Source organism: Poecilia mexicana, unplaced genomic scaffold (genome assembly GCF_051168715.1).
Source record: "Poecilia mexicana isolate PSO_F unplaced genomic scaffold, ASM5116871v1 scaffold_11, whole genome shotgun sequence".
NCBI lineage: Eukaryota > Metazoa > Chordata > Actinopteri > Cyprinodontiformes > Poeciliidae > Poecilia > Poecilia mexicana.
The window spans coordinates 21,136,416-21,164,215 of NW_028263380.1; the positions used below are offsets into that span (position 1 = coordinate 21,136,416).

At 35.5% G+C, this 27,800-nt stretch overlaps 4 protein-coding genes, 1 long non-coding RNA gene and 1 pseudogene across 5 annotated transcripts; 4 read left to right on the forward strand and 2 right to left on the reverse strand.

Moving 5' to 3' along the window:
• The first annotated feature begins 231 nt into the window (after positions 1-231).
• Positions 232-3,626, forward strand: LOC148156517 (uncharacterized). Its single transcript, XM_014984234.2, has 2 exons — positions 232-611; positions 2,046-3,626. Exons 1-2 carry the CDS (start codon positions 530-532, stop codon positions 3,140-3,142), a joined length of 1,179 nt encoding a protein of 392 aa, XP_014839720.2. The 5' UTR covers positions 232-529; the 3' UTR covers positions 3,143-3,626.
• Positions 3,627-4,352: 726 nt separating this feature from the next.
• LOC148156518 (uncharacterized) lies at positions 4,353-7,951 on the forward strand. Its single transcript, XM_014984231.2, has 2 exons — positions 4,353-5,177; positions 5,885-7,951. Exons 1-2 carry the CDS (start codon positions 5,078-5,080, stop codon positions 7,099-7,101), a joined length of 1,317 nt encoding a protein of 438 aa, XP_014839717.2. The 5' UTR covers positions 4,353-5,077; the 3' UTR covers positions 7,102-7,951.
• Positions 7,952-13,384: 5,433 nt separating this feature from the next.
• Positions 13,385-16,671, forward strand: LOC106916148 (uncharacterized). The gene is made up of 2 exons (XM_088009887.1): positions 13,385-14,030; positions 15,338-16,671. The coding sequence occupies exons 1-2, from the start codon at positions 14,012-14,014 to the stop codon at positions 16,306-16,308; spliced, it is 990 nt and encodes a 329-aa protein (XP_087866013.1). The 5' UTR covers positions 13,385-14,011; the 3' UTR covers positions 16,309-16,671.
• Positions 16,672-17,869: 1,198 nt separating this feature from the next.
• Positions 17,870-18,762, forward strand: LOC106916161 (uncharacterized; annotated as a pseudogene).
• Positions 18,763-19,196: 434 nt separating this feature from the next.
• Positions 19,197-23,633, reverse strand: LOC148156519 (uncharacterized). Its single transcript, XR_015764541.1, has 3 exons — positions 23,575-23,633; positions 20,728-21,087; positions 19,197-20,576 (listed from the first exon to the last, which is right to left on the reverse strand). It is a non-coding gene; the product is annotated as an uncharacterized LOC148156519 (long non-coding RNA).
• A 389-nt stretch (positions 23,634-24,022) lies between these two features.
• LOC148156520 (uncharacterized) lies at positions 24,023-27,199 on the reverse strand. Its single transcript, XM_088009975.1, has 5 exons — positions 27,109-27,199; positions 26,972-27,008; positions 26,589-26,804; positions 26,086-26,359; positions 24,023-24,131 (listed from the first exon to the last, which is right to left on the reverse strand). Exons 2-5 carry the CDS (start codon positions 27,003-27,005, stop codon positions 24,023-24,025), a joined length of 633 nt encoding a protein of 210 aa, XP_087866101.1. The 5' UTR covers positions 27,006-27,008; positions 27,109-27,199.
• Positions 27,200-27,800: the final 601 nt, after the last annotated feature.

Consider the following 27,800-nt stretch of genomic DNA (forward strand, 5'->3'; position numbering starts at 1 on the left):
TCAGCAGTTTTTCTTTGGTGCAACATATGAATAACATTTCAAGAAAGAATGGTACAAATAGTGTTAGGAATATTTGTTATGAATGGATTTTCTATGAATAATAAATGTCTCATTAAAGAAAACTTATTAAATCTAAAAACTAAAATACATTTTGTTTCTTGGACACAATGGCTTTGGTCATTTGGAGAACCTGCCTGGAAAAACTTTGTGGCGTTGGAGTACCATTCATTTCGAGCTTTTATTTTGAAGGCTATTTGACGCCACTTCTACCGGAAGTGTTTGTCTCCTAGCAGCAGAAGCTACCCGAACAACGTTTAGTTTCTTCCTGACTGTAGGGAAATGTCCTGGTTAACGTTGCGTTACCCCGTCACTTATACACACGTTTAAAAAGTTACAATGTTTTTAATTATCCTTGACAACTTTGTTTAGTTAAATTTTCTCACGATAGCAACAGAAGCTCAGAGTGTTAGCTTAGCCTGGTGTTAGCTTGACAGACAGTGTTTCTGATGGAGCTGAGTGAAAACCTCAGATGTTCAAAGCGTCGGAGAAACGACAGCTAACAGAGATGGAGGAACCGACACACAGTGAGCAGATGGACTCTCAGTTTGACGGTACTTTTGATCTTCAATTCTGTAATGTTTAGCATTCAGGAGGACGGAACAAACCTGCAAAAACACAAAATGTCGATGCTTGTTTTAATTAAGCTGAAAGTGGTTTTATAGACAGAAATGAGTGACAATCTGAGTCAAAGCAGGATCTTTTTATTATGACTAAAATGATATAGAAATATTTTTTAAAAAGATATAGATATAATAAAAAAATGCAAGTTCTTGCAGTATTTCTGTTTTTTGTTTGTTGTTTGTCATGTAATAACGGAATTGAATTTTCACAACAGAATAACACTTAAAGGAGTGTCATTGAGTTGACACTACTTAAGTGTCTATTTGTTTAGATCAATTTTCTGCTCAGGCTGGAAATTTAGATTTTTCTTTATTCTCCCTTTTCATATATAATTTTTCTCAAATAACATCCCATTGCAGAAAATGTACCCATCCTCTTATTGCAAAAGTTTAAAAATGTAAAAATATAAATAAAATTTTGGATTTTTAAAATAACAAATTTACAATAGAACATATTCATAACAAAAATGAAAAGCTGTCTTTTTTCTAATGTCAGCTTTTCTGACTAAAGTTATGTGATATTTTTGGCTGTAAACATGTTTTATTTAGCTGGGCTGAGGGTAAAAAATGGCTTTTTGGATTGTAAAAAGGCTGCAGGACCCCTGGCTTCATTTATAAGAGTCACAAAGGACAAAAACAACATTTTCCTTTGCAAGTGACAAAACAAGACTTGCCATACACACCACAAAATAAACAAGATACAGCCTCACCCTTTAAGCTGTTCATAAGTTTAATCCAATTTTATGGCCAATTTTTAGTAAAATTATTAACGATAATACAAATTCCTTTTTTTTTATTTTAAGAATAGCGCTTGCCCTTTTAACTATAAAAGCAACAACATAAACTACCCACTTGATCCTGATTAAAAGTTTACATATCTTAGTTCTTATTATGTATTGACCTTTTCAGCATGAACGACAACTTGAGGTCATTTCTGGTAGTTAAAGAAAACTGGATGAGTCTGGGTTTTTAATCAGATGGTAAAGCTTTGTGAAAAAACATTCAGTTTCTATAAATTGTTGGTTTCCTCGGCAGGAGACTGAGATGGCCAGTCCAGATCTTCTGCTTGGTCGTGTATGTTAGATTATTGTCGCGTTGGAATGTTACAACTATATAAACTACGCAGCTTTTGAACCGATTAGTAACAATTCTCCTTCTGATATCATGCTGGCGTAAATCACCCAACTTATTTAATTAAGTTCTCTTTGTCTCTGGAGCTCATATGTCCTCAAAACTTCAGTGATCAACCTCCTTATTGTGTTTATTGTTATGGCTTGTAATCTGGATTTGATCAGTTTTCTTCCTTTGTATTTTTGTTTTATTTGTGAGCCTCTTGTGATTTGCCTGTGTTTGTGTTTCCTGCAGACATGCAGAAGGTGTTGGTTTTAAAAGAGGAGCTTCCTGCTGAGAAGGAGAATTGGAGTCACAACCCGGATGAGAAACTCCCACAAATCAAAGAGGAACAGGAGGAGAATGAGATTACAGAGTTTATTTTCAATCCTGTGAAGAGTGAAGATGATGAAGAGAAACCTCAGCTTCACTGCCAACCTGAGAAGAACAGAGACTCTTCAGGTTCAGAATCAGGTCATGTAGATTCTTCTGAGACAGACGTCAGCGATGGAAACTGGGAGGAGAGCGGTGAAACTCCATCTCATTCAGACTCTTTAGGAAACAGTTCATTTCCTGTAGGTGAGAAAGGCAAGCAGCTCCATAGCTGCAGTGAATGTGGGAAAACATTTAACCAAAAGTCGGATTTGTTGAGACACAACAGAGTTCACACAGGAGAGAAACCCTTCAGCTGCTCCATCTGCAATGCCTCTTTCACATGGAAACATGTGTTAGTGCAGCACCTGAGGACACACAGTGGAGAAAAACCGTTCAGTTGCGCTTTTTGTGGCCAGACATTTAGAAAGAAAGAAACTTTAACTTACCACATGAGGCGTCACAGTGACGAGAAACCTTTTAGCTGCTCTGTTTGTCTGCAAGCGTTCAGCAGGAAGGAGAGCGTAAATCGACACATGACGTGTCACAGCGAGGACAAACCTTTCAGCTGCTCCATCTGTGGACAAAAGTTCAAGAGGAAGGAAAGTGAAACCCGACATATGAGATGTCATTCGAAAGACAAACCTTTCAGCTGCTCCGTCTGTCACAGGAACTTCCCATCCAGGAGAACCTTGAAAGAACACGCCAAGATCCACTCAGAGAACAGACCCTTCAGATGTTCTGTCTGTGATGCCACTTTTAAGAAAAAGAGAACGTTGTCAGAACACGCAAGAATCCACACGGGAGAAAAGCCTTGTAGCTGCAGGATCTGCGGCCAAAGCCTCAGTTCCAAGTCATATCTAACTGTTCACATGAGAAGTCACACAGGAGAAAAACCTTACAGCTGTTCTGTCTGCAAGGCCACTTTCAAATGGAAAAAAACCTTTGTAAGACACTCAAGGGTCCATTCAGGTCAATAATCTAGTCCTTCAGAATTGTTCATGTTGTTAGCAACTTTAATATATCAAAATACTTGAAGAAGTGTTGTTTCCGTGTACTGTAGAGGAAATTCCCTCCCAAAAATGATCATGTGAAGCACTTTAAAGTGACTTGTTGCTGAAATGTCCTATTCAAATAAACTTGACTTGATTTAAAATTGGTGTTTTAGCAACACAACAACCCCAAACGCACCAGTAAGTGGTTCCAGATGTTTCAGATTCCAGAAGTTGATCAATTTTATGTTATACAGATTTAAATCAGTGATCAGTTTTTTATATTAATGCTGTTAATGTCTTTGTTGAGAGCAAAGTGGAGCCAAAGTCAGTTCTTCGTTGGTGTGTGCAAAGTTGTTGAATAAAGCTGATCATCATTGTAATGTAACTAAGTATTTGCTCGGTTTATCACAGAGAAGCTAAATATTGTAAAACTTCCAGATTTTACAATAAATGTGAAGAAAAATATTGACTCATGTTTATCTCTCTTCCTGTGGACTGAGACGTTTTCTTCATGTTTTGATTTAGGACATGCCGTTTTCCCAGTGATTTGAGTGATTGGAAATAAAAGCAGTATAAGAGTTTTAAACAATGTATTAAGAAGTATCTCATCTGCAGGCACACAGGACCTTCTCAGTCAAATCGATCATCTTATGAGTTTCTCATTTCCTGCCATTTTCAGATTTGACCTTATTGTCTTGTTTTTTAACAACTTTGTAAGGTCTATACCAATAACAGATCCAACTTTCTTGGTTAAGTTTTTAACCAGTCAGAGAGCTAGCAAAGTTACCTAGATAGAAAATGTCCAAAGAACTTTGCTTCTTTTAGAAGATAAGGAAAAAGTTTGGATCTAGGATTTCCTGGGTTTCCTTTCCAAGTTCAATTATTGTTAAAAGTGACAGGTAAATATATTGATCAGTCAATGATTTTCACCTGTTTACTATCACTCTGTCTTCTACTACTCTAAAATAAATGTAATGCTGTGATTTAATGAGTATAGCAACTTTAGAAAATATGCTGTTATTTTTTATCAGAATGTTTGTAATTTCACCCAATTCTGATTAGCACTATATAATCCTCATTTTTGGTTATGTATTAGAGTTTTAAATAACGCATCAACTCTAATACCTGTACTATGACTTTAAAAGAGCGCTTTGTTATGACGTCAGTGATCTTGGTTATTGCTAGGCTAGCTGAGAAAAGGTAGTTTCCTTGTTCATGGATGAGCTCACGTTTTATGTAAATGTGACCACATGCAGCTGAGTGTTTATATATGCTAAAACACAAAGAGGAGGCATTTTGCTGACACCACAAGTACACTTCCCTCTAGTTTACAGCAAATGCTATGCTACAGTTATGGAGTTTCTCCATGTGCTTATCTGCTAACAGGGGGATTCCGACTCGTGTGTGGAACAGCTGCTTGTACCGAGCATTTTTATTTCTAATTGTGCAGGCCTATGTCAGCAAATACTGCGATGCTGGTATCTTTTTCAGTATAACAGAGCAGAGCATTAAAGTCCAGGGTGTCAGTAAAGAACATTAACAGTATACGCTGGTTACTCCAGCTTTTATTCTGAAGGTCAATTCGACCCGAAAACTAATGGCCGGAAGTGACCTTCCACTATAAGAAGCTACGAGAGCAAGTTTAGTTTCCTTTTTTTTCCCTTCGGTGTGTTAAGTTACTTCGTTGAGGAGGTCATACGACTATAATAGCTTTTCTATTAAAGTTATTATTAATAGCTTCGATTGTGTTTTTAGTGTTGTGTGTAATTGGTTTTAGCTGAATTTTCTTCCGGAAGTAGCACCGGCTCCGAGTGTTAGCGTAGCCAGTTAGCTGGAGGCAGACAGCTGCACAGCGAGTCAGAGACACTTTGATAGAGAACAAACTGTTTCTGATGGACTTCAAGTAGAGAAAATATTTTTATGCAATTGTATGAAAACGTAAGAAAACCAGAGTGCTGGAGAAAGGAAAGGACAATGGAGGAGCCACCAGATGTTGAGCAGACGCATTCTCAGCTTTATGGTGATTATGTTTACATATTTCCTTAACTTTAGCATTTTAGGAACAATATTTTTGTTTTCAATGATTATTTCACACCTTCAAACGCAAACTAACACTTATTAAATGTAAGAAATATAAACAAAACAAATGGAAAAAACCAATATAGCAAACAAGTTTCTTAGCATTGTCACTCTCACTATTTACATATAACCAAGTTCAAGCAAAATGCTTCCCTATTTTTCTAGGCAGCAATCACTTTGAAACTCTTGCTGTATAGTAACATTTAACAGAACACACTCACTACAGTTTCTCAAATAAAATAAGATAATGTAAAGTCTGATTTTATTTTCTGTTGCTTGCAAAATATATGAATCCTAACAGTTATGGTAATTCTCTCTCAACATGATTTGTTCTCTATTTTTTGTAAATGTATGTGTGACGCTGAGTGGTTTTAATAAGGTTACCTTAACATTGATAAGACTTTCTGAAGCTGCTGCCCCCGCGACCCAACCCCGGATAAGCGGAAGAAAATGGATGGATGGATGGATGGATAAGACTTTTTGATAATTGTGCTTGTAGCATGTTTTTCTGGTGGTGCAGTGCTGTGGTCAGATTTCCCCCAAACAGTTTAGTACATTGATTTTTAGTTTTTTACTGTCAAAGTTTGATAATGAACACAGTTTTCACTTAATATGAAAATTGACATATCTTGTATGTGTTTCCTGCAGATGTCCAACAAGTGTTGGTGATCAAAGAGGAGCTGGTTGTTGAGGAGGACGACTGGAGTCCCAGATCAGACCAGGAGCCTCCTCAGATTAAAGAGGAAGAGGAGGAGAATGAGATCAAAGAGTTAACTTTCAGTCCTGTTCATGTGAAGAGTGAAGATGATGAAGAGAAACCTCAGCTCTCAGAACTTCTTCCCAGTCAGACTGAGGGGAACAGAGACCCTGAGGAATCAGATGCTGACAAAACTTCAAACTGTTCTTCAGAAACGGACGTCAGTGATGGAAACTGGGAGGAAAGTGAAGCTCAGTCAGGTTTAAACTCTGTGAAAATTAATGCCTTTCCTGTTGTTGATAGAAAATGTGGCAAAAGTAAAAAGTTACACATCTGTCCCGACTGCGGTAAAACATTCAGAAGCAGGCAAGGTTTGTTAGGACACCACAGAATACACACCGGAGAAAATCCTTTCAGCTGCCCCATCTGTAACAAAACCTTTTCTTCAAAAGGAAACTTGCAAAAACACTCAAAGGTCCACACAGGGGAAAGACCGTTCAAATGTTCTGTTTGTGGTGTGGCTCTTAAGAGGAAAAACTCACTAATTGAACACACAAGAATCCACACTGGGGAGAAGCCCTTCAGCTGCTCCGTCTGCGGCCGAAGCTTTGGTTTCAGCTCATATCTAAAAGTTCACATGAAGTGTCACTCTGAGGAAAAACCTTACAGCTGTTCTCTTTGTGCAGCTAGTTTCAAAAGGAAAAATACTTTACTGGCACATGTAAAAACCCACACTGGAGAGAAGGCTTACAGCTGCTCAATATGCGGAAAAATGTTCAAGTGGAAAGAAAGCGAAATACGACATATGAGATCTCATACAAAAGAGAAACCATTCAGCTGCACCATCTGTCAAAGGAACTTTCCATCCAGGAGAACCTTGAAAGAACACGCCAAGATCCACTCAGAGAACAGACCTTTCAAATGTTCTGTCTGTGATGCTGCTTTTAAAAAAAAGAGAACGTTGTCAGAACATGTAAAAATTCACACGGGAAAAAAGCCTTGCAGCTGTCGGATCTGTGGCCAAAGCCTCAGTTCCAAGTCATATCTAACTGTTCACATGAGAAGTCACACAGGAGAAAAACCTTACAGCTGTTCTGTCTGCAAGGCCACTTTCAAATGGAAAAAAACATTTTTAAAACACTCAAAAATCCATGCAGCTCAACAATGAAGTCCGTGAGAATGGAAGTGTTCATGTTCACGCAGCTTCAATACATCAAAATACTTGAAATGTTATTTCCATTAAACCCTAGAGAGATTTCCCCCCAGAAATTATCATGTGAAGAGTTTTGAACTGTCTTGTTGCTGAAATGTGATGTACAAATAAATAAATAAATTTACCAAGACGACAACCCCAAACACCTCTGTAACTGAGCAGCATCTTGGTTTCAGAGCATCAAGGTTAATGGTACAGATTCCAGAAGTTGATCAACTTCATGTTTTACAGGTTTAAATCAGTGTTCAGTATTTTATATTACTTTAAATGCCTTTATTGAGAGCAAAGCAGAGCCAAAGTCAGTCCTTGGTTTGTGTTGTTAAATATTGTTGGTTCTGATTGTGATGTAACTAAATATTTGCTTGGTTTATCACAGGGAAGCTAAATGTTGAAACATTTTCCAGATTTTTAATAAATGTTAGATGAATGTCAACCCATGTCTGCATCACTTACAGAGTGAGATGTTTTCATGTTTTGGTTTAGCATAGACTGTGCAGTTTTCCCAGTTGTTGTTTTTACATGCAAATGAAAGCTACTATAAGAATCACTTTCTAAAAGACAGCTGTTATGATTATAATGAGTTTCTTACTTTCTGCCATTTTCAGATTTGGTTTTATTAACTTGTTTATAGTGACACTGTATTATAAACAATGTCCACTGCTTATCCAATTAGTTTGATTAAGTTTTTTTCATACGTTTCTGTCACCTACAGAAGTAATAGTTTGTTAGAGCACTAGCCAAGTTGCCTTAATAGAAAATGTCCAAAGAACTTTGCTTGTTTTAAAATATAAAAAGTTTGAACAGACTTTCTTGGACTTTCTTTAAAATATCATGTTGTAAAAAATCACAACTAAATATGTTTTTCAGTCAATGATTTCAACCTGTTTACTATTTATTGTCTTCCATCACTTTGTCTTCTAATCACTAAATGAGTCACGACTTCCTCAGTAATGTTGATATTTTTTGCGAGCTTTTATTATGAAGGCCAATCCGACCAGAAAACTAACGGTCGGAAACCGCAGTGAAGTTAGTTTCAAGTTGGATATTCGATATTCGAGCTCCGCGGAGTGAGCGGCGTTTACCTCAAGGTTGATCCGATTTCGGAACGCTACTCTCGGCCAGCGGTTCTCTATCGCTCCCGGCCGCAGCGCCCGAAGGTTCACTTAGGGACTATCAACAAATTACTGAACCTAACATTCCTGTCAAAGAAATATAATGTTTTCTTCAATAGCTTCCAGGTCATTTGACCTAATGACTCAAAATCACTTTGAAATAATTATACTAGTCTCTTTATATGAGGCACAGTCATTTGTTTTCCATTTTAAATAATTTTCCATTTTTAATTAATTTTTTTCATCAAAATTGAGGGTTTTTCTTCAATAGCTTCCAGGTCATTTGACCTATTGACTCAAAATCACTTTGAAATAATTCTACTAGTCCCTATAGATGAGGCACAGACATTTGATTTCCATTTTTAGCCATTTTCCATTTTTTAGGAATTTTTTTCATCAAAATTGAGGGTTTTTATTCAATAGCTTCCAGGTCATGTGACCTAATGACTCAAAATCACTTTGAAATAATTATAATAGTCCCTATAGATGAGGCACAGACATTTGATTTCCATTTTAAATCATTTTCCATTTTTTAGGAATTTTTTTCATCAAAATTGAGGATTTTTCTTCAATAGCTTCCAGGTCATGTGACCTATTGACTCAAAATCACTTTGAAATAATTATAATAGTCCCTTTAATTGAGGCACAGACATTTCTTTTCCATTTTAAATCATTTTCCATTTTTAATTAATTTTTTTCATCAAAATTGAGGGTTTTTCTTCAATAGCTTCCAGGTCATGTGACCTATTGACTCAAAATCACTTTGAAATAATTATAATAGTCCCTTTAATTGAGGCACAGACATTTCTTTTCCATTTTAAATCATTTTCCATTTTTAATTAATTTTTTTCATCAAAATTGAGGGTTCTTCTTCAATAGCTTCCAGGTCATTTGACCTATTGACTCAAAATCACTTTGAAATAATTCTACTAGTCCCTATAGATGAGGCACAGACATTTGATTTCCATTTTTAGCCATTTTCCATTTTTTAGGAATTTTTTTCATCAAAATTGAGGGTTTTTATTCAATAGCTTCCAGGTCATGTGACCTATTGATTCAAAATCACTTTGAAATTGTTCTACTAGTCTGTATAGATGAGGCACAGTCATTTGTTTTCCATTTTAAATAATTTTCAATTTTTAAAGAATTTTTTTTTGCCAAAATTGAGGGTTTTTATTCAATAGCTTCCAGGTCATGTGACCTAATGACTCAAAATCACTTTGAAATAATTCTACTAGTCTCTTTATATGAGGCACAGACATTTGTTTTCCATTTTTAGCCATTTTCCATTTTTAATTAATTTTTTTCATCAAAATTGAGGGTTTTTCTTCAATAGCTTCCAGGTCATGTGACCTATTGACTCAAAATCACTTTGAAATAATTATAATAGTCTCTTTAGATGAGGCACAGACATTTGATTTCCATTTTAAATCATTTTCCATTTTTAATTAATTTTTTTCATCAAAATTGAGGGTTTTTCTTCAATAGCTTCCAGGTCATTTGACCTATTGACTCAAAATCACTTTGAAATAATTCTACTAGTCCCTATAGATGAGGCACAGACATTTGATTTCCATTTTTAGCCATTTTCCATTTTTTAGGAATTTTTTTCATCAAAATTGAGGGTTTTTATTCAATAGCTTCCAGGTCATGTGACCTAATGACTCAAAATCACTTTGAAATAATTATAATAGTCCCTATAGATGAGGCACAGACATTTGATTTCCATTTTAAATCATTTTCCATTTTTTAGGAATTTTTTTCATCAAAATTGAGGATTTTTCTTCAATAGCTTTCAGGTCATGTGACCTATTGACTCAAAATCACTTTGAAATAATTATAATAGTCCCTTTAATTGAGGCACAGACATTTCTTTTCCATTTTAAATCATTTTCCATTTTTAATTAATTTTTTTCATCAAAATTGAGGGTTCTTCTTCAATAGCTTCCAGGTCATTTGACCTATTGACTCAAAATCACTTTGAAATAATTCTACTAGTCCCTATAGATGAGGCACAGACATTTGATTTCCATTTTTAGCCATTTTCCATTTTTTAGGAATTTTTTTCATCAAAATTGAGGGTTTTTATTCAATAGCTTCCAGGTCATGTGACCTATTGATTCAAAATCACTTTGAAATTGTTCTACTAGTCTGTATAGATGAGGCACAGTCATTTGTTTTCCATTTTAAATAATTTTCAATTTTTAAAGAATTTTTTTTTGCCAAAATTGAGGGTTTTTATTCAATAGCTTCCAGGTCATGTGACCTAATGACTCAAAATCACTTTGAAATAATTCTACTAGTCTCTTTATATGAGGCACAGACATTTGTTTTCCATTTTTAGCCATTTTCCATTTTTAATTAATTTTTTTCATCAAAATTGAGGGTTTTTCTTCAATAGCTTCCAGGTCATGTGACCTATTGACTCAAAATCACTTTGAAATAATTATAATAGTCTCTTTAGATGAGGCACAGACATTTGTTTTCCATTTTAAATCATTTTCCATATTTTAGGAATTTTTTTCATCAAAATTGAGGGTTTATCTTCAATAGCTTCCAGGTCATGTGACCTAATGACTCAAAATCACTTTGAAATAATTATAATAGTCCCTATAGATGAGGCACAGACATTTGATTTCCATTTTAAATCATTTTCCATTTTTTAGGAATTTTTTTCATCAAAATTGAGGGTTTTTATTCAATAGCTTCCAGGTCATGTGACCTAATGACTCAAAATCACTTTGAAATAATTATAATAGTCCCTATAGATGAGGCACAGACATTTCTTTTCCATTTTAAATCATTTTCCATTTTTAATTAATTTTTTTCATCAAAATTGAGGGTTTTTCTTCAATAGCTTCCAGGTCATGTGACCTAATGACTCAAAATCACTTTGAAATAATTCTACTAGTCTCTTTATATGAGGCACAGACATTTGTTTTCCATTTTTAGCCATTTTCCATTTTTTATTAATTTTTTTCATCAAAATTGAGGGTTTTTATTCAATAGCTTCCAGGTCATGTGACCTATTGACTCAAAATCACTTTGAAATAATTATAATAGTCTCTTTAGATGAGGCACAGTCATTTGTTTTCCATTTTAAATCATTTTCCATTTTTAATTAATTTTTTTCATCAAAATTGAGGGTTTTTATTCAATAGCTTCCAGGTCATGTGACCTATTGACTCAAAATCACTTTGAAATAATTATAATAGTCTCTTTAGATGAGGCACAGTCATTTGTTTTCCATTTTAAATCATTTTCCATTTTTAATTAATTTTTTTCATCAAAATTGAGGGTTTTTATTCAATAGCTTCCAGGTCATGTGACCTAATGACTCAAAATCACTTTGAAATAATTATAATAGTCCCTATAGATGAGGCACAGACATTTCTTTTCCATTTTAAATCATTTTCCATTTTTAATTAATTTTTTTCATCAAAATTGAGGGTTTTTATTCAATAGCTTCCAGGTCATGTGACCTATTGATTCAAAATCACTTTGAAATTGTTCTACTAGTCTCTTTATATGAGGCACAGTCATTTGTTTTCCATTTTAAATAATTTTCAATTTTTAAAGAATTTTTTTTTGCCAAAATTGAGGGTTTTTATTCAATAGCTTCCAGGTCATGTGACCTAATGACTCAAAATCACTTTGAAATAATTCTACTAGTCTCTTTATATGAGGCACAGACATTTGTTTTCCATTTTTAGCCATTTTCCATTTTTAATTAATTTTTTTCATCAAAATTGAGGGTTTTTCTTCAATAGCTTCCAGGTCATGTGACCTATTGACTCAAAATCACTTTGAAATAATTATAATAGTCTCTTTAGATGAGGCACAGACATTTTTTAGGTCACATGACCTGGAAGCTATTGAAGAAAAATACTCAATTTTGGCAAAAAAAATTCTTTAAAAATTGAAAATGATTTAAAATGGAAAACAAATGACTGTGCCTCATCTATACAGACTAGTAGAACAATTTCAAAGTGATTTTGAATCAATAGGTCACATGACCTGGAAGCTATTGAATAAAAACCCTCAATTCTGATGAAAAAAATTCCTAAAAAATGGAAAATGGCTAAAAATGGAAATCAAATGTCTGTGCCTCATCTATAGGGACTATTATAATTATTTCAAAGTGATTTTGAGTCATTAGGTCACATGACCTGGAAGCTATTGAAGATAAACCCTCAATTTTGATGAAAAAAATTCCTAAAATATGGAAAATGATTTAAAATGGAAAACAAATGTCTGTGCCTCATCTATAGAGACTATTATAATTATTTCAAAGTGATTTTGAGTCATTAGGTCACATGACCTGGAAGCTATTGAATAAAAACCCTCAATTTTGATGAAAAAAATTAATTAAAAATGGAAAATGATTTAAAATGGAAAAGAAATGTCTGTGCCTCATCTATAGGGACTATTATAATTATTTCAAAGTGATTTTGAGTCATTAGGTCACATGACCTGGAAGCTATTGAAGATAAACCCTCAATTTTGATGAAAAAAATTAATTAAAAATGGAAAATGGCTAAAAATGGAAAACAAATGTCTGTGCCTCATATAAAGAGACTAGTAGAATTATTTCAAAGTGATTTTGAGTCATTAGGTCACATGACCTGGAAGCTATTGAATAAAAACCCTCAATTTTGATGAAAAAAATTCCTAAAAAATGGAAAATGATTTAAAATGGAAATCAAATGTCTGTGCCTCATCTATAGGGACTAGTAGAATTATTTCAAAGTGATTTTGAGTCATTAGGTCACATGACCTGGAAGCTATTGAAGATAAACCCTCAATTTTGATGAAAAAAATTCCTAAAATATGGAAAATGATTTAAAATGGAAAACAAATGTCTGTGCCTCATCTATAGAGACTATTATAATTATTTCAAAGTGATTTTGAGTCATTAGGTCACATGACCTGGAAGCTATTGAATAAAAACCCTCAATTTTGATGAAAAAAATTAATTAAAAATGGAAAATGATTTAAAATGGAAAACAAATGACTGTGCCTCATCTAAAGAGACTAGTATAATTATTTCAAAGTGATTTTGAGTCATTAGGTCAAATGACCTGGAAGCTATTGAAGAAAACATTATATTTCTTTGACAGGAATGTTAGGTTCAGTAATTTGTTGATAGTCCCTAAGTGAACCTTCGGGCGCTGCGGCCGGGAGCGATAGAGAACCGCTGGCCGAGAGTAGCGTTCCGAAATCGGATCAACTTTCAGCTAAACGTCGGTTACTCCGCGGAGCTCGGGCCGGGAGCGGTGGAGAACCGCTGGCCGACATTAGCGTTCATAAATCGGATCAACCTTGAGGTAAACGCCGCTCACTCCGCGGAGCTCGAATATCGAATATCCAACTTGAAACTAACTTCACTGCGGTCGGCCGGAAGTGATCTTCGACTGTCAACAGAAGCTATGCGGGCAAGTTCAGTTTCCTTTTTTCCCTTCTGTGTATGAAGTTACTTCGTTGAGAATGTCCTACGAGTATAACAGCTTCTGTTAAAAGTCATTACTCTTCTCTGTTGTGTTTTTCGTGTTTTCTTAAATTCTTTTTAGCTGAACTTCCTCCCGGAAGTAGCAGTGTTAGCTTAGCTCTTTAGCTGGAGGCAGACAGGAGCACAACGAGTCAGAGACACTTTGATGAAGAACTATTTCTGGTGGACTTTAAGGAGATAAAATATTCTTCTGCGATTGTATGAAAACATAGGAAGTCCATAGTGCTGGAGAAAGGAAAGGACGATGGAGGAGCCACCAGATGGTGAGCAGACGCGCTCTCAGCTTTATGGTTTATATGTTTTACATCTTTCCATAACTGTAGCATTTTAGGAACAGTGTATTTGTTTCCAAATTATTTCACACCTTCAAATACAAACTAACGTTTATTACATTCAAATGTAACAAAACAAACGGGAAAAATATATGTTGAGCAAGTTTGTGAACATTGTCCAACAATCACTGATTTATTTACATACAACCAAATTTAAGCAAAATACTTCACAATTTTTCTTGACAGTAATCAGTTTGAGTATAATATTTATGGTATTTTACACACTTGATAGCATTATAACATAATTATCTTAAAGAAATTGCGATGATAATGTATAATCTGATTTCATTTAAAACAAAAGCAATACTTGTTTCTACAGCTTCTAAAATAAAATGAATCCTGACAGTTATGGTAATGTTTCATTTTTACATGATTTGTTCTTAATTTATTTTATGCAAAAACACACAAAAAAGTTATAGCAAAAATACATGCTAGAGTTAACAGTAGTTTATTTGACAGAATATTATCATTTTTCCTGTCAGCTCTTTTTTAGATAAAAACATACCACAACCTAATGTTCTCTGGTTGATTTGTTGAGGTTATTTTAACAGACATAATGATTGTAGCTGGCAGAGTGAAGGTTTGAAACATAGTTACCCTGTTAAGATTGCTTTGCAGCTCCTTTAGTCATAAAAAAATAAAAATCATTTATCTTAATTTTAGGCCTTTAAAATCTTTGAAGTTGCATAAAAAATATCCAACAAAGGAGAAAAAATGACTAGCACCCATTATGCTCTTTATGTAAATAAATAGGAAAAAGTTGTATTAAAACAGTGGCAAACACACAACGTGCATTTTAGTTCCCAGGGTATCACTTCCCAGGGTACACGCATAATGTTATTTTTTTTATGCTTTAAAAGTGACAGAATGCTGGTTAATACAGTAAAAAATTTAAACGAACTGCCACATTATACCTATTACTTATAAAATCTTTTTTTTTTTTTTACCCAAATTCAGTAAAAGTTTGTCTGATCTTCACTGTGGATCTTTAGTAGCAGTAGTTTCTGAAGGAGAACACTCTAGAACTTCAGCCATTATGTTACAACAAAACTAAGCCTAAACATATGAGGCTTTCTAATTTATTTACAATGACTCTGAACAGTTTTAAAGAGTCTACCCTGCCTTATCATGCTGTTGTGGTGATCAGATTTCCCCCCAACAGTTTAGTAGATTTATTTTTAGTTTTTATTGTCAAATTCTGACAATAAACTGATATAACTTGTTTGTGTTTCCTGCAGATGTCCAACAAGTGTTGGTGGTCAAAGAGGAGCTGGTTGTTGAGGAGGACGACTGGAGTCCCAGACCAGACCAGGAGGACCAGAAGCCTCCACAGATTAAAGAAGAAGAGGAGGAGAATGAGATCAAAGAGTTAACTTTCAGTCCTGTTCATGTGAAGAGTGAAGATGATGAAGAGAAACCTCAGCTCTCAGAACTTCTTCCCAGTCAGACTGAGGGGAACAGAGACTCTGAGGAATCAGATGCTGACGAAACTTCAAACTGTTCTTCAGAAACGGACGTCAGTGATGGACACTGGGAGGAAAGTGAAGCTCAGTCAGATTTAAACTCTGTGAAAAATGACGCCGTTCCTGTTGTTGATAGAAAATGTGGCAAAAGTAAAAAGTTACACATCTGTCCCGACTGCGGTAAAACATTCAGAAGCAGGCAAGGTTTGTTAGGACACCACAGAATACACACCGGAGAAAATCCTTTCAGCTGCTCCATCTGTAACAAAACCTTTTCTTCAAAAGGAAACTTGCAAAAACACTCAAAGGTCCACACAGGGGAAAGACCGTTCAAATGTTCTGTCTGTGGTACAGCTCTTAAAAGTAAAAATGCATTAATTGAACACACAAGAATCCACACTGGGGAGAAGCCGTTTAGATGCTCCGTCTGCGGCCGAAGCTTTAGTTTCAGGTCGTATTTAACTGTTCACATGAAGTGTCACTCTGAGGAAAAACCTTACAGCTGTTCTCTCTGTACAGCAGCTTTCAAAAGGAAAAACGTCTTATTGGCCCATGTAAAAACTCACACTGGAGAGAAGCCTTACAGCTGCTCGGTCTGTGGGAAGAACTTTGCCCACTGTGTAAGTCTAACATGTCATATGAGAAGTCACACAGGAGAGAGACCTTATAGCTGCTCTGTTTGTAAGGCAACATTCAAGTGGAAAAATACATTCACACATCATATAAAAATCCATACTGATGAGTAACTTTTCAGCTGCCAAGACCCCGGCCAAAACTTAAGAGATAAGAATGACTGTACACCAGTCCTCAGTTCCAGGCCTTGAGGAACTTGGTTCAACACACCTCAATTAAATGACTATTAAAGTATATTTTGTTTTTGAACTATTAAAATAAACATGTAAGCATGTATTTAGAGGACGTCTCAAATAGTCACAGGTGGTTTTGGTCCCTAACAAAAACCGTTTTCCACAGTATTGGAATGATTTGTATTGAATGTTGATGAGGTTGAACTCTTTTTACCTGGATATGAACTGGACCTTTTGTGTTGTAAAGTGCCTTGAGATTACATTTGTAAACTGGTGCCAAATTAAATTGATTCCTGTACAGTAGACGATTGGTGGAAAGTAATGTTTTTTCTTGATGAATCCTCATAATCGTTTGGGGACTTCTAGATAGTTTTGTTGTGATGATAATCCCAGCATTCTGATGCAATCCTCTATTAAACTGGTTATCTACGCCTTCAGAGGACAAGAAGCTGGACAGAAATACAGATATTAACATATTTTGATAGCAGTTATTAAATTGGGACTGATGGAAATTAGCTTTTTGATAGATCTGGTATATTTATGACAACATTTTACATTAATTAATGTGCTTTTTGCCAATTTAAATAAAATCAATCTATTATTGGTTGATATATTCAATCAATCAATCAATATATCTTGAGGCATTTAAGAGTCCAATCAAGCTATTACAAGTGACTCTTATGACATATTGGAGTGTAAAATATAAGTATTATTAACCACTAGGATAAAGAATTTGACTAAAATACAATTGGCAATATTTTTAGATATTAAAAGAAGTATCCTTATCGGTAAGGTTACATTTGTGGCAATGACTCAGATTTATTTATTTTTTTTTATGTAAAATATTAAAAGTATTTCTTTGGAGGTTGGAGGGTAATCTCTTTCTCTTTTTTATTAAAACAGAAAATTAAGTTTAATTTTACATTTTATCTCTATGAATCTCCATTGTTGTGAAAGTGTTTGTGTTTCTTCCATTCCAGCAGGTGGCGGTAATGCATTCTACAGCTTTTTTGCAAAAAGCAAATACAAATCAAGAAGAAGAAGAACGTAAAACTTCCGTTTTGAGTCGGCTTTCCATCGTGAATCTTGTAAAAGTATCTTTAACCCTGTTTGTACGTTTTTTTTTAGGGTTTTCATTTTGTTTTTGCTGAATTTTCCTCTTGGCTCAACCGAAGCTCCGAGTTTTTGCTGCTAGTTTAGTCTGCCAGCTGGAAGCACATCAACCACTGAGGAGAACAGCAAAAATGGCTTCCCAGTTTAATGGTAATTATCGTCTTTTACATCCGTTTTAAAAACACGAATCAGTTAAAATACCATGATATGCATAAAACCACGAGTTAAAATTTTTTCTGCACCTTAATGTGACATAAATTCTGTACAAGTAAGTTTGAAAACAAGCATTTTGTGAGAGGAATGTGTACACCCTTAAACCATATGGAAACATCTTTTGATTTAATTTCAGCATTCAGTCTTTGGTTCGGAACCTAGCACTGTTTTCAAGAGATATAATGACATAATAATGCAAGAACATTTGTTAGATGATACCATTTAGTCCTGTTCCTGTGAAAAGTGAAGATGAGGGAGAGAAACCTCAGCCCCCCGAACTGCATCATAACCAGACTGAGAAGAAAATGGAGACTATAAAACCCGACCCAGATGAATGTCTAGAATCAGATGATCAAGATGAAACTTCTCATTCTTCTCCAGAGTCTTCAGGGACAGACGACAGTGATGGAAACTGGGAGGAGAGCAGTGAAGCTCAGACAGGTTTCAGGTCTGGGAAGAAAAACACCAATCCAGTTGACAAGAAAGGTCAAAAGTTACACCGCTGCTCTGAGTGTGGGAAGACATTCAACCGGAGACCATATTTGTTTGAACACAAAAGAATCCACACTGGAGAAAAACCTTTCAGTTGTTCCATCTGTGACAAAACCTTTACATGGAATCACGCTTTGTCACAACACATGAAGACACACAGTGAAGAGAAACCTTTCAGCTGCTCCGTCTGTAGCAGTGGTGTTTTGACAAAAGTTTATTTAAAAAAAACACATGGCAGTTCACACTCGGCATAGACCTTTCAGATGTTCTGTCTGTAACGCAGCTTTTAAATGCAAGAAGGATTCAGTGCGACATATGACAATCCACACTGGAGAGAGACCTTACAGCTGCTCCATCTGTAAGGCGGCTTTCCAGAGGAGACACATTTTAGTAGAACACACAAGAACCCACTCTGGAGAGAAACCTTACAGCTGCTCTGTTTGTAAGAAAGCTTTCAAGAGGAGACAGACTGTAGTAGAACACACGAAGACCCACTCTGAAGAGAAATCTTACAGCTGCTTGGTATATTATTGTTGCAATGCCATTGTGATACTATTACAAAAAGAACTGTTTTAATTGAAACATTTGTTCTGTCATGTTTTCTTACTCAGCTCCTCTCTCCTCAAGCAACAGACAGAATTTATTTATTTATTTAATTAATTAATTAATTTAATTAATTAATTAATTAATTAATTAATTAATTAAATAATTAATTAATTAATTAATTAAATAATTAATTAATTAATTAATTTAATTATTTAATTTATTTTGTGAATTGTTCCATGTCTACTTCCATTTAAGATGTTGGTAGTTTATAAATACATGCAGGAAAATTAAGATACAAGAAGAAACCAAATTCATAAAAGTGAACAAGCTGTCCCTCTGCCTAAAAACATGTTTCTAAATGAAGAAATAAACTACAGAAACTTTGAGGGAGTATTGATAAGCATATCAATAATCTGAGGTAAAAGATGAGTATTTTCTTCATGAAATGTGAGACGACGCTAATATTAACAAGCTTTTTTATTTATTCATAGATTTAAGACAGTAAAATCATGTTTACAATGTAAAATTACATTTAAAAAAGAGTTGGCAAATATTGTTACATATACACGCTGTATTTTTGTCCCCCTCTGGTGTCTTTTCATAAAGTTTTATAACATCTGGATTGTCATGAACAGGAAGTGCAAAGTTGAAATCCCACCACCGTCACAGCAGCAAAAATATGTTTACATTTTGATAAAGCCTTGTTCTCTCACAGCCAGGTCTTTATAAAAACAAATACCTCCACCACGTCATTTAAAAATATCGTACACACAGGATCAGTTTCAGAAAAGTTTTCATTCACATGAACCTACAACAAGCCAAACCTGTAGGGGGCAGCGTAGCGCTAAGCTAAACCCTGTCAGCCAATCAGATTGCTTCAAAACAACCCTGACTTCCTGTTAGGAATTAAACCTGGTGCCAGGTGTGGACAAAGCTACTTTTAAATAGACTTTTACAATAAAGTTAATAAAACAATGCTGGCTGGGAATCACATCAATGAAAGTATGTTGATATGTTGGTGAATTATTTGACTGTAAAGACCATAAATCTTTATTTTCTCTTTCTGACATGCAAACACAAATATGGAGTTTTCTCAAATTTCCTCATTAGTCGTAATGTTTTAGTTTCCCAGATATCTGGCTCTGTGTGGACCAGACCTAAAAACATGAACAAACATTAATTATGACTTTTATCCTGTTTGCTTTTTTACAGTGTTGGTTTATAAATAGCAGAGACCTGAGCTGCTTCTGCATCGTTTCCACCAATATCTCCTCTCTTTAGTGTCTCTACTACAAACATACAACACATATTTGTAGTTTACTTGATAAAAATTTTAAATTTGTCCATGAAAGGACAAACCTAAACATTTTGGTAACTTTTAGCTGTTGTTGGCTGCTGCAGTGAAAACTGTACATTTATTCAGGTGCTGAACTCAATAATAACCAGTTATTTACATATCATCTGGTCGTTTGCACAAGATAACATTCACTCAGATTATCCTAATCCAAGACTTTGTAATCCCCACCACTATCAGAAGACTTTACCAACGACAGCAATTGGTTTTTAATCTTATTTCTTTAAGGTTCAGGAACAAAATTAAAAATACATTTAAATGATTAAGATAAATTAAAATCAGAAGTGATGTAATCAAACAAAATCACCTTAAAATGTATTAATGGATAGTAACAGTTATGATATTAGCCTATAGAAATACAGAAACTACATGCCTCATAAGTAATAATCAGAAAGGTGAAATCTGAAGCATCAGCTGTGAATAATCCTTCAAAGTAATCAGAAGATCTTCAGAGAAGTTTTCAGGGCCTCTTAACTTGTTTATATTTTACCTGAGATGAGAAAATAAACATTTTACAACCATTTTTTTCATCAGTTTTGAATATTTAATCATCTTTTTACACAACTTGTCGAATCAAAGTAAACCATAACTATCAATAAAAATCCCAAAGATCAGATTATCAGACTACAAACCCAGTTTACCTTGGCAGATGAAAGGTAAACTCTTATGGCAGTTTTCATCCACCAGCTTGACTTGACCCTTAACCAAGACAACCTTTCCACAGTGGTTGTTGAAGCGGTCAACAGGATGGTTGCTGGTCCAGTCAGGATTTATAGTTTTGCTCCGAGACGTCCAGATCCACTCTGGATTGATGCCAAAGATGGATCTCTCCAGGCCGACCCAGACACCGTTCTGCAAGCCTGTTTTATTCCTCATGAGACAGTAAACTGCATCCTGTACTGTTTGGTTGGTGATTTCAACCAGAGAGGAATTTGAATTACTGCACCTTTGCAAGGCTTTAATCCAAGTTTCGTTTTCGTCAATTTGCCTCAAATGTGTTCCTTTAAAAACAAGCAAAAAAGATGATTTATATTTCTTAATCATTTTTGTTTTATGAAGAAAACAATATGTCATTAATAAAATTTTATCTATAAAGTTGTTTTCACACCTAATAGTCTGGTATACTCTGTCTGACTGGGGACAAAAGCTGCAATATTTGTTAAATTTTCAGCTGATGTGCCTCGATTTCACACTGCACTGAGTCAAACTAACTAAACAGTTAGAGCTACCTGTTCCCCTCCTCGCCTGAGGCGCTGCATCAAGAACCACTGAAGGAAATGACACAAAAATCTCTGAAGAAGACACTGAGCACAACTTCCTTCTTCACAAAATGCAAACAAAAATGGAGCAGCGTTGTAGGATTTCACTTTTGTTTTTGGTAAACAGCTATGATCCATTTCTCCAGCTAGATTTGCATATTTGTTTTGATTGTAGTTACCCAGAATGCCCTGCACTGCATTTCACTTCCTGCTTTTCTCTCGTCTCTGGTTTGCTTGGCCTCTGCTCTGCTTGGCATTCACATATCCATTTGAACCACACCAGAGTTCACTTCAACCAAACCGAGACCAAGGTTTTTAGTTGGGCCAGAGTTTGATTCACACCTCCCCAAACAAACCGGACTTTCTAGGCAAACGGAGTACAGTTCGATTACAGCAGACTAAACAGGGCTGGTGTGAATGCAGCCTTAACCCTTTATGCCCTAAGGGTGGAAAGGGCTTTGTAAACATCCAAAAATAAATCACTAATAGCCTCACAGTTATCAGATTAAAGTGTAAACTTTTGGTATCTCTGTAAAGGTAAGACATCAAAGAATCATTTCCTGGTGTCAGTACTATTGTGCTTTTACCCTGCTTAAATTAAATACAATAAATGTAGCATTTTTTTACCTCACAAAAATTTTGTTATAAACATTGCAAAACGTCTCTAAAATATTATGTTTCACACAAAAAAGTAGTTTAGACTATTAGATCTACATGTTGGGTAAAAGTTCACCAAATTTGGACTCACTCAGTTGAAAAATATAGTGTTTTATAAATGTTTTACTGAAAAATGTCCCAGGTGGAGAGGTCATTTATCCAAAAATGTCTCCAAACTGTGCCAAATGTGTTTTTCACATCAATCCTGGGAATTTCTTTAAATTAAATCACTGATTACCATTGAATGAAACTTAGTACATATAATCTAGCCATTGGTCATGACATTTACCACATTCATATCTATAAATGTATAATATATATAATAATAATAATGAACTGTTGCTATTACTTTGACTCCAACTGGAAAACTTTTATTGAAACGCAGTAAAACAGTAAAAAAATAACTTTTTGAAGTATAGCTAGCAAAGGAAAATAATAGTAATTACATAAAATTGTGTTTTACTACAAAGTAATGAACAAAAAACAAACAAACATATTTTCAGTAAAACATAAATAAATCACCGCAGGGTCGCAACTACATTTTATTCAGGCAGATGCGAAGACAACCCTTCTCCACCCTCCCCCCAAAGGAAGTGACGTGAAGGAGCAAAAGCTCTACATTTCTAATATGGAAGCGGACACAACATACGTTCTTCTGCTGTGCCATCAAAAATGATAGATTTTCCATAAATAAATCAAAACTGAACTGACGGAACGCTGAAAAGTGACGTAACTCCAACGTTTTCAGTCCGTATTCATCAAACAAATCTCCGTACAAAGAACGCATGCAGGGCGCACGGATTACGCACGAGAGAGGGTCTCATTACGCAGACAAAATTCAGACCCGGTAGTAAATTTACGTAGCTGATTATATGATATCTACAAAGGTCAGTCCCTTTCCTGTCATGTGATTCTTGTCGATGGAGCTCTGCTCAACTAAAAGGGTTGTTCTCGAAGAGAGTTTTAGAAAAAGTACAAAATCTCCGAGGACCTTTCAGTCTCGACAGCTGTTTTGAAATAGCTGTAAAACCATAACATGTTGAGCAAAACTTGGATGCGGGATAGTTTTCGAATGATGAAAGCCTTCTCTATCGGACAGAAAAAAAAAAGTAACGTGGAGCGGTTGTTTACGGAGAAAGCCGAAAAGACCCGAAAACAGATCCCTCACGAGGGATCGTCGGGCTTATTAAACACATGAACAGCTTTAAAGTTATGATTCTAGCGCACCTTATGTTACTGAAGCAAACTTCCCTCACAGATCCAGCGGTCATCACACCCAAACCCAGCCCACGTCTTCCAGATTCACAGCACAACACTGAGAACTTCAATACATTTCATCTCTCGTCCTCAATGGTCAGTAACCTGCATGTTTTAGCTCTCTCGTTCAACGGACCTGGATTAAATGATCCTTCATTAGCAGAACCTCTGGAGAACTTTGACCTGCTGAGGAGGTTGGTGGGTCATTTCAATCAGCTGTGTTGGAGCAGAGACATCTAAAACTGGCAGGACTCCAGCTCATTTTAAATCATATATTATCCATGACTTTATTCAACTGAAGGCTAAACTTCTTACCTTGATTTCTAACGCAGTCATCTTCAGTAGGTCCACTTCCACTTCCACTCCCTTCTCCATGGAAACCAAAGATAAGAACTATTACATGAGGGACTTTTTCCATAATCATGTCTGTCTTCAAGTTGTGAAATCATATTAATTTTATATGAGGAAAGTGAAAAATGAGCTTAAGACATAAAATATGTTTTCCCTGCGATGGGCTGGCGACCTGCAGAAAGGCACCAGCAGATAATGGACGGATAAAATATTCCATATCTGTTTGTTTGAAAGCATTAATTTCATCTTTAACATCACTGAATGGTTGAAAATGTTCACTAAGACGTAAAGTGACAGAAACAAATTGTATTCTAAAAAGATCTTAGTTAATTTTCTTACTATTGAAAGGATTAAGTTTTTCTTCACGAAAGCTGCTAATATGACAATTGCAGGACAATTTTGTCACTTTAAATTACTTGCCTGTTTGATCATCAGCAGTCTGAATGACTTTTAGCGAACAGCCAGAACCGTCCAGCTCTATCTTAAAAGATGAACGATTCTGGGATGAGACGGTGATGCAACTGTGGAAGAAAAATATTTTCTTAATACTTGATCAAATTCATAGTGGTAACTGTTGTGTAAATTATACTTCTTGAATAAAATAAGTCCTACCATACATTAAATATCCAAATATTTTGTTACAGTGGCCGAAGGTTTCAAAATAAAAGTAGTTATAAGTCACAAATTTTATTCATTAAAATGCAAAAACAATGTAATTGAAAATGTTTCATTTTAAATTACATTTTACATTTTAAATTTTACATTTTAAATTATTTGAAATAATATTGTAAATATGCAATATTTTAATGATAAAAACAAAAAAGTTTCCTGATTTTTAAAGAAAATGAATTGTAAATCATTGTGGGTCTGCAGTATAAAACTTTGTTTACGCTGCTAGAAGAACAAAAAATCACAATATCCTAATCAGATTTTTTTTCTTTCGTCTACCTGGATTCGTTTTCCATTTTAAGAATATTTTTGTCACCATTTCTTTTGAAAAGCATCATCTCAGTAAAAAAACAAAAGTGTCCCAATTAACATTTTTAATTGCATTTGCATTAACTACCAGGTCTATTGAACCAAATTTGTACCGATCTCAAATTTTGACCCTGAGGGCCACACAGCCCCCTGGCCACAGTTTGATGATTTTGGCAAACAGCTCATGAAAACCCAAAATCCCTGTCTCAAAAAATTAGAATATTATGAAAAGGTTCTCTGAACGAGCAATAAAAATAATCATCTGAATCAACAAAGTAACTCTAAACACCTGAAAAAGATTCCTGAGGCCTTTAAAAACTCCCAGCCTGGTTCATTACTCAAAACCGCCATCATGGGTCAGACTGCTGACCTGACTGCTGTCCAGAAGGCCATCACTGACATCCTCAAGCAAGAGGGTGAGACACAGAAAGAAATTTCTGAACGAATCGGCTGTTTGCAGAGTGTTATATCAAGGCACCTCAGTGGGAAGTCAGTAGGAAGGAAAAAGTGTGGCAGAAAACGCTACACAACGAGAAGAGGTGACCGGACCCTGAGGAAGATTGTGGAGAAGGGCCGATTCCAGACCTTGGGGGAAGCAGTGGACTGAGTCTGGAGTAGAAACATCCAGAGCCACTGTGCACAGGCGTGTGCAGGAAATGGGCTACAGGTGCCGCATTCCCCAGGTCAAAGGTCAAGCCACTTTTGAACCAGAAACAGCGGCAGAAGCGCCTGACCTGGGCTACAGAGAAGCAGCACTTTGGACCACTGTTGTTCAGTGGTCCAAAGTACTTTTTTCGGATGAAAGCAAACTTTGCATGTCATTCGGAAATCAAAGTGCCAGACTCTGGAGGAAGACTGGGGAGAAGGAAATGCCAAAATGCCAGAAGTCCAGTGTCAAGTACCCACAGTCAGTGATGGTCTGGGTGCCATGTCAGCTGCTGGTGTTGGTCCACTGGGTTTTATCAAGGGCAGGATCAATGCAGCAGCTATCAGAAGATTTTGGAGCACTTCATGCTTCCATCTGCTGAAAAGTTTTATGGAGATGAAAATTTAATTTGGTCTGGAATCGGTTTTGGTCTGGAATTGCTTGAGGATGTCAGTGATGGCCTTCTGGACAGCAGTCAGGTCAGCAATCTGACCCATGATTGCGGTTTTGAGTAACGAACCAGGCTGGGAGTTTTTAAAGGCCTCAGGAATCTTTTTCAGGTGTTTAGAGTTACTTTGTTGATTCAGATGATTATTTTTATTGCTCGTTCAGAGAACCTTTTCATAATATTCTAATTTTTTGAGACAGGGATTTTGGGTTTTCAAGAGCTGTTTGCCAAAATCATCAAAATTAAAACAATAAAAGACCTGAAATATTTCAGTTGGTGTGCAATGAATCTAAAATATATGACAATTTAATTTTTATCATGACATTATGGAAAATAATGAACTTTATCACAATATTCTAATTTTATGACCAGCACCTGTATATATATATATATATAAACATACAACTTCCTATCATTGCTGCTGCTGTCGTTGTTGCTGTTGTCACTATTGCTGCTGTCATCGTTGCTGTTGTCACTATTGCTGCTGTCGTCGTTGCTGTTGTCACTATTGCTGCTGTCATCGTTGCTGTTGTCACTATTGCTGCTGTCATCGTTGCTGTTGTCACTATTGCTGCTGTCGTCGTTGCTGTTGTCACTATTGCTGCTGTCGTCGTTGCTGTTGTCACTATTGCTGCTGCTGCAGTAAGTTTGGCAATTCCTGTTCAATGTGAGCGTATCTGGAAATTAAAATCACAGAAAGTTCTTAAGGACGTATCTGATTCTAACCATATTATTGAAAAGTTCAGGAATCTATTTCTTTTAAGTGTGCATGCAGGCTTCATTTCTCATAAACATGTGATTTCAGTTCTACTCAGGAGAACATTTAGTTACACTTTACAGAGAAATTTTCCCTTTTATCTTCTGAGGCTAAACAAGAAAATGTTCCAGGACTCTGAAGGAACAAACCTGAAAGGGGGACATGACGTTGAAAGACGTATGGAGGTTGAAGTTTGTTTACACAACTGCAGAACAGATTCAAATGGTCATTATCTGTTCTACATTGAAGCTGCCAGGCCGTAGTCGGGTTGTTGCAGCTAATATTCAAAGTCCAGAGGCATCCATCAATAGTGCAGCTGGTTTCCTGACAAATTTGCCCTGATGATCCACAGATCAGCAGAGCTGCTAGAAACAGCAGAAAACAACCAGAAACAGCAAACAAAATGTTTAATTTCCACTAGTTCACTTTTCAGTGTCCAGTAAGTAAATGGAGAAACTGAAATTCTACAGAAAAAAATAAAATAATATAAATACATGTTCAGCATAGTCTGGATGATTAAATAAAAACATACTGAGCAGCAGTGAGAGACAGATCTGATGCTTCATCGTCTGTAACATATCAGAGATGAGATAAAAGTTAACATGGGAAACGTTATAAGTTTAAGTTAGAAGTAAAATTATTTATGTAAAAACGTTTTTTGTGCCATACATTTCACACTGTTCAACTTCATGAAGTCGCCCTCTGTACCAGCTTACTTTGGTAGTCAAATGCTTCTGACCAGTGGTAAGGCATAAGCTCTATTACAGGTAAAAGTAATAATAAAATATACAATTTTCCCATAAACCAATGTCTTTTTGAAATTAAAATATTTTCTACATGTAGGATTAGTACAAACATAAATACCTCATTAAATTATTGGGTTCTCATAAACTTACCTTACTGAAGAGAATTTGCTGTTTGTGTCCAAAATGTGAAAGCAGCAACCAGGAGTCTGGATTTTATGAAGCTGCTTTTCCTCCTCCTCTAAACACACCCACACCTGGACGCTGCCAGACGATAAACAAGGTTCCTGTTTCTGAAAGGTTTGGCACAAAGAGACAGGAGATGTTTGATGTGGATCTGAAACTGACACCAGGCAACTATCTAAGAAGACATTTTTCAACTGCAATCATATTTTTGATCATGTTATGTTCATTATGCTTTTAGAAAGAAAACAAGATTTAAGGTGTTAAAATAAGCTTCGCAGCTTAAAGATGTCTGATACGTGGTTCATTGAGTCATCTTTGAGTTTATTTTTCTGTTTTCTCAAACTTCATGTATTCTTTACATTTTCTAAACGAACCATTTTGCCAGATTCTCTCTCATAAATCCGGCCTCCTTCAATCCTCCACCTTACAATT

Coding starts and splice junctions, on each gene's coding strand:
- LOC148156520 (XM_088009975.1), bottom strand. CDS start 27,005: ATGAAGCATCAGATCTGTCTCTCACTGCTGCTCA. Junction 26,805..26,971: donor CTGTCTCTCACTGCTGCTCA/GTATGTTTTTAT, acceptor TGCTGTTTCTAG/CAGCTCTGCTGATCTGTGGA. Junction 24,132..26,085: donor AGCAGCAATGATAGGAAGTT/GTATGTTTATAT, acceptor TTTCTTCCACAG/TTGCATCACCGTCTCATCCC.
- LOC148156517 (XM_014984234.2), top strand. CDS start 530: ATGTTCAAAGCGTCGGAGAAACGACAGCTAACAGAGATGGAGGAACCG. Junction 612..2,045: donor GATGGACTCTCAGTTTGACG/GTACTTTTGATC, acceptor TGTTTCCTGCAG/ACATGCAGAAGGTGTTGGTT.
- LOC148156518 (XM_014984231.2), top strand. CDS start 5,078: ATGCAATTGTATGAAAACGTAAGAAAACCAGAGTGCTGGAGAAAGGAA. Junction 5,178..5,884: donor GACGCATTCTCAGCTTTATG/GTGATTATGTTT, acceptor TGTTTCCTGCAG/ATGTCCAACAAGTGTTGGTG.